The 10495-nt window shown below is 45.0% G+C and overlaps 1 protein-coding gene across 1 annotated transcript in view; it reads right to left on the bottom strand.

The window, feature by feature from the left end:
- Window positions 1-3153: 3153 nt before the first annotated feature.
- The window catches only part of PGM2L1 (phosphoglucomutase 2 like 1), a 43292-nt gene continuing 35950 nt past the window's right edge, over window positions 3154-10495 (bottom strand). The window contains exon 14 of the mRNA XM_035115219.2: window positions 3154-9254. Coding sequence (XP_034971110.1) covers window positions 9152-9254 — 103 coding nt within the window. The 3' untranslated portion in view covers window positions 3154-9151. The remainder of the gene's footprint in view (window positions 9255-10495) is intronic.

Here is a 10495-nt window from a genome sequence, read left to right as displayed (position 1 = left end):
TTGATGTGGGTTATCTACCCCCCCACCCTACGTCAGCCCATGAGCTATTTGGGCTCCTCCCCCCCCCCAGGGCTCCATTTGGGATAGTATTTAATGGACTGTAGACCTGAGGCCTAGTATGTAAAATGGAGCCAAGGCCTCCTGTTTTACAGGATCTCGTGGCAGAGGCGAGGTTTGTGGGTGTGGTGTGTTGTTGTGCCTTATCCCTGTGACTGGCCCCATGTGTCCCGATCCATGATCTATTCAGTCCCCCCCCCCATGACTGGTGTGGTAGTGTTGCTAAATGGTAAAGTAAAAAACCCTTGCCGTGCAGGGGCCTACATAAATCAAAGGCTGTGCTGCGTCCTATGCCACCCACCCCCGGCAGGCCCCAACCTCCACTTGGCAATGTTGGTTTTTTGGTGGGTTTTTTTGGGGGGGGAGGGTTAGTGGTGCTAAATGGTAAAGTAAAAACCCCTTGCCATGCCCCCAAGTGTGTTGTTGTGGGTTCCCCCCCCCCCGGGCCTGTCAGGGGCCTACATTAAACAAAGGCCTAATGGCCGCCTTGGGGGATTTTCACTTGCTTGGTTGATGATGATGTCATTTGGTTTGTGCGTGTGGCTTAGATTTCACAGGAAGGGAGGGGGTGGAGGAGGGTACTATGCCACTTGAGGGCACTGTTTGACTTGGTGGAAAAGCAGGTCTGTACCTGTGCAGGTGTGCGATTTGAGGGATTTTTGCCCCCAACAACGCTCTAGGAGTGGCCTGGATCGTTGTGTCAAAATTTCAGGATGATCGGTCAAGCGGTTACGGAGAAAAGTGTCGAACGGAATTTCACGATTTTTACATTTATATATATATAGATTATGAAAAGTCTTAATAAACTCTTATAAAAGGAGGTCTTCCTGATGCTGATTCAGAATTTCCTTTCTTGTCCTTTGAATCTCCTGGTTCATGTCCCCCCCTTCCCCCCCCCCAAGCAGCAGAAAACAAGCTTGCTCCATCTTCCTTGTGGAAGCCCTGCAGGTATATGAAGATGGCTCTCAGATCACCTCTCAGTCTTCTCTTCTCCCGGCTCAACATCCCCAACTGCCGTCAGTGTTCCTCACAAGGCTTGGCTTCCAGAAAATCTAAGCAAGCCTTTTGGTGAAGTGTCTATTTTGCACTCAGTGTGATTATCCATTGCAACACATGAAATGTCAGTGCTTAGCATGGAGCAGAAGTGTACATTTGGAGTCTTTAATGAGGAAAAAGCAACTGATGGAAAAGGATTTTCTTTATAAGGGGTGAAGAGCCACTTTCTTCTGAGCTGCACAAAGCAGTTCAGAGCCCCCCTTCCCCCTCAAAGCTGTTGCTTCTGTTTTGGTTGATTTTCTGGATTTCAGCCAGCTGAGATTCTTGACATAGGTGAGGTTTCGTGGTTAATGCTGGATTGTGACCTGGGAGACCAGGGTTCAAATCCCTCTCTCACACACACACCCCTACCTCACAAGGTTGTTGTGGGGATTAAATGAAGAGGAGAAGCTTGGATGCCACCTTGAGCTCCTTGGAGAAGGCAGGGGTGGTTTAAATGCCAACATTCAATGCAATCCAGCACTTATAAAGTCTTGACTGGGGAGGACTGCACCCTCCTGGTCACCTCACCTCAAAAAAGGGTGGCAGAAGGTAGAGCAGAAAAGGTTCAGAAATGTGCAACGAAATTGATCAAGGGGATGTAGTGACTAGTGACTAGCCTAGGAGGAAATATTGCAATGTTTGGGGCTTTAGAAAAGGGAAGTGGGGGTGATAAAATAATGCATGAGCATAGGATGGTGCCTTTCATTGAGTCAGATTTCTTGACCATGCACTAACTGGCAGCGGTTCTCCAGAGTTTCAGCCAGAGGTCTTTCCCAGCTGTACCTGGAGACACTGGGGATTGAACCGGGCACCTTGTGAAGCTTACAAGGCAGTTGCTCTGCCACAGCAAAGAAAGTGTCATTTGTTCACACCCATCATGCTAGACCCCAACCCTTGGTCATCCAATGAAGCTGAATGCCATACAAAAAAGCATGCCACACAGCACATAGTTAAACTAGACAGGCCTCTTAAGTAGATTGCAATGCATGCACACAAATAAAAATGGTTTTTCTCTTCCCGCAGCCCAACAGTGCTGCAAAATTTCTGGCTCACCTGAAATGCTGAACAACGAAAGCTCATACCAAGAACAAACTTAGTTGGTCTCTAAAGTGCTACTGGACTTTTTATTTTTATGAATATATTTCAACAGCACTCCTGGTAGGGACTGTGAGGAGACATAATGCTAGTCCTCCTCACTCGGAAAGTGCAATTCAGTGGGCAGGGTGGGAGGGGCTAAGGTATGATAAATTGGCAATTCCGAGAGGAAGGAGTCACCTATTATCCCCTGGAAATCTCCCAACTAGATAGGCTGTCTTAATAGACACCTTTTTTTTGCATTAGACTAGTTCACAGGAGTCAGGAAAGGTTTTGTTGTTGTTGTTTAGTCGTTTAGTCGTGTCCGACTCTTCGTGACCCCATGGACCAGAGCACGCCAGGCACTCCTGTCTTCCACTGCCTCCCGCAGTTTGGGCAAACTCATGTTCGTAGCTTCGAGAACACTGTCCAACCATCTTGTCCTCTGTCGTCCCCTTCTCCTTGTGCCCTCCATCTTTCCCAACATCAGGGTCTTTTCCAGGGAGTCTTCTCTTCTCATGAGGTGGCCAACGTATTGGAGCCTCAGCTTCACGATCTGTCCTTCCAGTGAGCACTCAGGGCTGATGTCCTTAAGAATGGATAGGTTTGTTCTTCTTGCAGTCCATTGGACTCTCAAGAGTCTCCTCCAGCACCATAATTCAAAAGCATCAATTCTTCGACGATCAGCCTTCTTTATGGTCCAGCTCTCACTTCCATACATCACTACTGGGAAAACCATAGCTTTAACTATACGGACCTTTGTAGGCAAGGTAATGTCTCTGCTTTTTAAGATGCTGTCTAGGTTTGTCATTGCTTTTCTCCCAAGAAGCAGGCATCTTTTAATTTCGTGACTGCTGTCACCATCTGCAGTGATCAAGGAGCCCAAGAAAGTAAAATCTCTCACTGCCTCCATTTCTTCCCCTTCTATTTGCCAGGAGGTGATGGGACCAGTGGCCATGATCTTGGTTTTTTTGATGTTGAGCTTCAGACCATATTTTGCGCTCTCCTCTTTCACCCTCATTAAAAGGTTCTTTAATTCCTCCTCACTTTCTGCCATCAAGGTTGTGTCATCTGCATAACTGAGGTTGTTGATATTTCTTCCGGCAAGGAAAGGTTTACTTTTTATATAACTCTGGCTGGCCCATTGCCTCCCTGGGTCCATCAGGGAGCTGCAGGCAAGGCTGAATCTAGACTGCAACCTCTACACAGAGCACAGAAGGCAAAATTCATCTGCCTCACAATTTGGTTTTAATTAGAAACAAACAAGAGTTTAGGTCTCCCTCCAGAGAGCCCAAGAAACTATCTGGTCACCAAGAACCCTCCTGCAGTCCTTTTTAAAAGCTGGAGAAACAAAGTCACAGAAGAACACTTCTACAAGGAGAATGTTTTATTAACTTAACACTTTATTCAACTAAAGCCACTTCATAATCCAGACACACACAAAATACTTCCAACAGAATCAAAGTGCAAATTTTCAGTCCATATTGATAATACCACCCATTGTCTCTTAGGCAGAAAAGAACATCTGAAATGAAAGAAGGATAATGAAAAGATTGCCTGGTACCACTCTTTAAATTTAGTTGAAGGGCAGCCCAAGACGGTGACTACCCTGGTTAAAGCAACAGTCCTGAAAATGAAGTCAAGCAGGATACATAAAAGGAAGCAGAAAGTTGGGTTGGGCAGGTGCTAAGTGCATCACCTCCTTCCAAGCTAAGTGGGCTACCAAACGAAGGCAGACACAGTAAGGGGCGAAGCCTCACTTTGCTTTTTGTACTCAAGTGTTTTGTACTACACACACCCTGTCTTGTGGGAAGGGTAGAACTATGTAAACTTAGGACATGCGCATCTTTCAGAACAAAACAAAAAGAAGAGACATGGAATCTTATCAGTTGTAAGAATCACACCCTCAACTCCTACCGGTACCATTCCAGCTTCTGAGTGGCAGATAATGCTGCAAGATCCCAGAGGGGAACACACAAGGTCTCTCACTATGACACATAAGAAGTGTGCTTCCAATAAAGGGCAAAACTAATATATATATATATATCAGTGTATCAGTACACATTGAACAAAAATTATGAAGGAAAGTCTTGCTTTGAGTCAAACATCTATGGACTAGAATGGTCATGCCCCACCTGCAAAAAACTGAATTATCTTCACACTGATCTACACAAGCTTCAGTGCTGTTTGCGCAAGCACACATTGCAGAGCATGACTCCCCATGCCCTGAAAGCATCCTTAAGTGAGATGAAACTGGATGCAGTGAGGCACAGGTGAGCTACAAAGCTCCATTCACCAGAACCAACAACGTGTCAGTCAAAGAGACTCACATCTCCACTTGGCCAATTATTGCTGTGATTCTCCCTATTTGGCCGAGGAGAGTTCAGCTCCCCGAGATGTTGCTGGGCTCCCTTCCAACACAAAGCACAGCTGCTCAGGCAGCAGTGCTGTCAAGGCTGAAGGACACGCAGGAGAGAGCCCCGCCTGGGACTTGTAAACCTGGCACAGGGAGTGGCAGGAGCTGGAAGAAACGGCGGCAGGGGGCTGGATGTGCCCTGCCAGTCTCAAATGTTATTTCAACACACTCTCTTGGCATGAGGACTTAAAAACTTACTGAGTGTGATTTGGCCCACTCTAGCACTAGACTCTGCTGATAATGGAAAAAAATTTGCTTGCATGTGCGGGGCTTCTTTATGGGATGTGACTCATCAACTGCAAGGCTGCACCAGAAAGGGAGTCTTCTCCATAATAAAAATGAGACCAGATTTTAGGCTCTTCCTTTGCAGTTGGTATTATAAGGGAAAGTCTGTTCTCTCCCTCGCCCATCCCCAAAACAGTGGCTGCCATTTATTGTCATAACAAAGGTAAGAAGATGAAGACCATTAAGACATTTTCTTATTGGGTAGGAAAGGGGACGTTTTCTCAAAAGCATGCTCAAGTAAACCAAGTAGCCAAAGTGAATTATAAATATTCTCAACTAGCAAACTTCATATGTGTGTGTGTGTGTCTGTTGTTTTTCCAAAGCCTGCATTTTAAGCTGCCAATCTATACTCTTTTAGCTTGGAATAAGTCCCACTGTATTCACTAGGATTTACTGCTGAGGAGACATGCACGGAGATCATGCTACAGAATTTCAGGAGACGAAAGTGCTTTCAGCAAATCATTTCAAGATTTGAAAGAGCGAAACGACAACCCCCCCCCCATGTTATCAAATCATCATACAACAACCTGGTAAAATCGTTCCACACCAACATCTTAGAAGGGAAGAGGCATCTTAAAAAACCACAGTGTGTTTCTGAAGTGGTTTCAACTACTTTTGCCCGTCATGCCACATTATAAATATTCCTGGCATCAGTCAAGAGAAACCCCGCAGGGAAGAAGGGTGGAAGCAGAAGGCCAAAGGAACTCCATGTTGCTCACTGGTGAGGTAAGTGGAGGAGGTGATCTTTCACAGTTAAGAAAAGCGGGGAAGAGAAGAAAAAGAAACTTCCCCAAATGGAATAGGATGGATTTTCAAGCATTGTGAACAACTGGAAAAAAACAACAACACACCAATAGCAGTGGTTCCAGCAGAAATAATCAAATCCTTAACAAGTCAGCTTTCTCAGGACACTAAACAAAACTGGAGTCACAGTCCTCTTTCCCATACATTTGGGGGGTAAGGAGTATATGCCCCCTCTCTCTTAAACTCTTGTCCCAGGACAGAATCAATCCAACAGAGATCCCTAAGCTACTCACCCCATCATGTGAATTGGGAGGACCTAGGCTGGCACCTCTGCAATCCTCTCTATAGGTAGAAAACTTGTCAATAAACATTGCTCTTCCATGACTTATGTTTGTTCAAACTAAACCAGAGAAAGAGGGTTCTTTCCCCCCAAATCAGCAAAGGATTCAGAAAGAGCCTCTTAAGGCCTTGGATTCCGCCCTCTCTGTTCCAAACAGCAACTGCAGCACTTTCAAATATACAGTAAATGAAAAAGAAAACAAAGAGTAAAAAAAGAAGAAGAAGATATTTTGGCATTCAATACATTTCACTCAGATATATACGAACAACCTGGAAGGCATTTAAGCATTAAATAATAAAAATAATAAATAAATATTGCATGTAAATCAATGGCAAAACCCTACAGAAATACGTCCCGTGCACAGGACGAATTCCTGGTGGATCTTGCCCCGAAAGCCTTGTGCAATACAAGCAAGTTCCTGCTGTCCACATACATTCAGATATCGCGAAGGTACTTTGTTATGCCACAGAGCAAAAGCTCCAGTTGGCATCAATCCCTCTCTTTCCCCCTCAAACCCCAACCCAGATGTACAAGAAATGGAGTTTATTGTCCCTGTGACCTAAAGTTGGGTCATCAGGACAGACGTCACCTGCACCATCTTATCAGATCCAACTCACAAAGGGCATAAGGAGAAAGAGGAGGACAAAGTCAAGCAACAGTGGCAAAGCTATATCAACTGGGCTACTGAAACTCAGCTTTTCCGTCAACTCAGAAGAAAGAAGCTACTGGGTTTGGGGGAGAATAAAAAAAGCTGCTTGAAAACTTCTGTAGTGCCAGATGGGGAAACGGATGGGAGTTCTCCCTATTTCAAATATATACTTGATAAATTTAACCAAGTGGTATTATGTCTAGTTCTGAGGCGGCAAAGCTGTGTCTGGGCTGTACCATTTGGCATTGCAGGTTGGAGGCTCCCATGACCAAATGCTCCATACAAAAATCCCTGCATTCAAGCACATGCCAGGGAAAAGGTTTCTAGAGTAGCCTTCCGCCCACCCCACCCATGCTAGCTTCCCTTGTGTTGGTGGTATATGAAGGTACAGAGTCAATCATGTGACCTTCCTCCTGCAGTGTGAAGTGGTATAGCCCAAACGCTGGTACATCCCCACTATGACAACATGGCCATAGTCCTATCATTGCTTTCTATTTTTCAAACTTGTTTCATGGAAAAGCCTTGGATAAACTCAAGTTAATCCAAGCACAAACATGATATGCTAAACCCCAGAGAGGCTGCATCGTGAATTACTTTGTCTGAAGCAGACTGCTGCAGATTACAAACTTGATCTGCAGCTAAATCTCCCTCCACCTCACAAGCACGTCTGACAATGTCAGAACTGGATATAATATCACTCAGGTGCAGCCTGGCACCACGACAGAATCACTGCCACCCCAGAAATCCTTGTTTCCATGGAGTTTTGTCTGCACACAGCAGAATAAAGGCAAGGCTCCACTTCCGCTGGGTCTTTCTGGGTGGCGACTACGAAATTCTGCCTCTGCCCTGGCATGCAGACCACCATTCCGGCCCCTCCCCAGTGGTGGCTAAGAGGTACAACCCATGGCTATGAGTTGAAAAATGCACTCAGCTGTGACACTTTTAGCTGATGAAAACTGTCCTAGCCGTTTTCAAGGGCCTTGATCCACAACCTTCCTACCTTCCTTTCTGGAGGCTCAGTCTAGCCAAGATCTTCCAAAGATCTGGCGCTCAGCTGACGGCACAGCAAGACTGTTTTAAGGCCTGTGATGATGCCGAAAAACATCACATGTGACCTTGCAAACACCATATTTATTAACATGCATTACTGGGCAACACGAATGCAACACCCTCCAGGATCAGACCCTGGAGCTCCGTGTTAGAGGCAGCAAGATGCCTTTTCCACCTGCCTTGCCCCCACCCTCCAGCCCTCTCTGGGAGCCTTTCCATGACTGAGAACAGCAGAAGCAGCTGGGAAGAGAGGTGTTCAGGGATATTTTTTTAAAAAAAATAATTTTATTAGTTGTGTGTCCGTGTTTCTCCATTTGATCCTTTTACATGGTTTTGTGGTATTTTATGCATTGCGATTTGATGTTTTTTTTTATTGATTATAGATTAGTAATTATTTGTTGTAACTGATAGGTGTAAACTGTTTAGTTATTATTTGCTGATGTTTAATTTTTACTGTTTACTCTAGGATTTGGGTGGATTATTGAATGTTGCTTTATTTGATGCAGGTTGTTTATTTTAAAGTTACTGTGACTTTAAAATAGAGTGGCTGGGGCAAAACTGCTGTGTCTAGAGGGATTTCTGATGGTGGCAAGTGAAGGCAAAGCAGGCACAGCAATGGTCAATTTTGTATCCCCTTGAGCCATTCTGTCTTGCTTCCTAACTTCCAAGAAGCCCACTAGGCAATCTGAGGGCCTATCATTACCTGCTTGGGCCCCAGGGCTAGCCCCAGGGCTAGACCTCGTATGATATAGCTTGCCACTACTGCTTAACTGTGGAGTAAACTTCAGCAAATACACAGACAGATAAGAATACAATGCACAAAGAGCACCTTTCAAAAGAATAGATTTAAAGAGCTGGAACCTTTATGACTTCTAAACAACATCTGCACTAGAAAACTCTAAGTACTGAATTCTACTGAACAGACTGATTTTTTTTTAAAAAGGTAAGACTCAACAGTACAGTAAAGATACCTACACTCAAAACAGCTACAAGGAAGCAGGACCATTCTGCCAGTCCATTATGATCATCCAGGCCAGCTGCCAAGGGACTAAGCAAGTTGAAGACTTTAGATACCCAACACTGGTTTAATACAAGGCAGCAGCCGGGAAAGCCTCCAAGGTTGTGTTTATTTCATTTTTGAGGTGCAGTGGTTGAGGAAGTCCCTTTCACCAATCACTCCTGGCAAATTTGCCAGAACCTGCTCAGCCCTTTCCTTTTGGCTTGAGGGATCTCTGTGGGAAAAGCTGTCTGGTAATCTGCTTTTCATTTTGGAAAGCAAGCGGACAGAACAATACTGCTTCCATATAAATATGCTGGCTAGGGAACATATATATCTATATATAAAACACACAAACGCACAGAGGCATTCATATATATATATATTGTATATATATAAATGCAAAGAGGAGTTATCATCTTGGTTCCTTTGTTCCACGTTACGCAGTGCATGGAGTGACTGCTATCACAGCCAATGGCAGCAGCAGCAGCAGGAGGAAGGCTACACCGAACGCCAGATTAGTCCATTCTTACTAGGCTCCAGAAAATTCTCAATCAGAGCATCAATGAGGTTCTGTAGATCCTCTTCCAGGAAGACCGTGTCGCTAAAAGGGAAGAGGAGTCAGAGGTTATTAAGATACCTCTCCACAATCCAAAATGCCAACTCACATTCTAAAAAGAAAAGTTCTATCAGACTTCCATTTATTTTCTTCATGCCAAAGCTACTCTGCTGTCATAGAATCATAGAACTATACAGCTGGAAGGGAATAGGATCATTGAGTCCAAACCCCTGCAATGCAGAAATAATTTGCCCAATATGGGGCTTGAATCCACAGCTCTGAGATTAAGAGTTTCATGCTCTAGCTATCAGAAGACCATGCATGGTCCGCCTGTCTGGACTTCGCAGAGATCAAATGAGAAGTTAGGAAGGCAACTGCACAGCCTGCCTCCAATGGCAAAGGGTCTCTCCTGCTTGTACATTTCCACTAGCTTCAGCAAAAAAGAAAAGAAAAAAAATGTCGGTTCAGGCACATGTCTTAGAGGCCATGAGTGGTGGGCTGAATAGGAGAGACACAGTCTCAGCTGGCAAAAAACTCTTGTGTCAGCTACAAGATGTGAGAGAGTAGTCAGTGAGTCACCTCTTAATGAGGGTGAAAGAGAGCGCAAAATGTGGTCTGAAGCTCAACATCAAAAAAACTAAGATCATGGCCACTGGTCCCATCACCTCCTGGCAAATAGAAGGGGAAGAAATGGAGGCAGTGAGAAATTTTACCTTCTTGGGCTCCTTGATCACTGCAGATGGTGACAGCAGTCATGAAATTAAAAGACGCCTGCTTCTTGGGAGAAAAGCAATGACAAACCTAGACAGCATCTTAAAAAGCAGAGACATCACCTTGCCGACAAAGGTCCGTAAAGTTAAAACTATGGTTTTCCCAGTAGTGATGTATGGAAGTGAGAGCTGGACCATCAAGAAGGCTGATCACCGAAGAATTGATGGTTTTTGAATTATGGTGCTGGAGGAGACTCTTGAGAGTCCCATGGTCTGCAAGAAGATCAAACCTATCCATTCTTAAGAAAATCAGCCCCGAGTGCTCACTGGAAGGACAGATCCTGAAGCTGAGGCTTCAATACCTTGGCCAGATCATGAGAAGAGAAGACTCCCTGGAAAAGACCCTGATGTTGGGAAAGATGGAGGGCACAAGGAGAAGGGGACGACAGAGGACGAGATGGTTGGACAGTGTCTCAAAGCTGAGTCTGACTAAACTGTGAGTCTGACCAAACTGTGGGAGGCAGTGGAAGACAGGAGTGCCTGGTGTGCTCTGGTCCATGGGGTCACAAAGAGTCG

Source organism: Zootoca vivipara, chromosome 4 (assembly GCF_963506605.1).
Source record: "Zootoca vivipara chromosome 4, rZooViv1.1, whole genome shotgun sequence".
Taxonomy (NCBI): domain Eukaryota; kingdom Metazoa; phylum Chordata; class Lepidosauria; order Squamata; family Lacertidae; genus Zootoca; species Zootoca vivipara.
The sequence above is the reverse complement of the archived record's forward strand: the minus strand, read 5'-3'. Positions and strand labels throughout refer to the sequence as shown.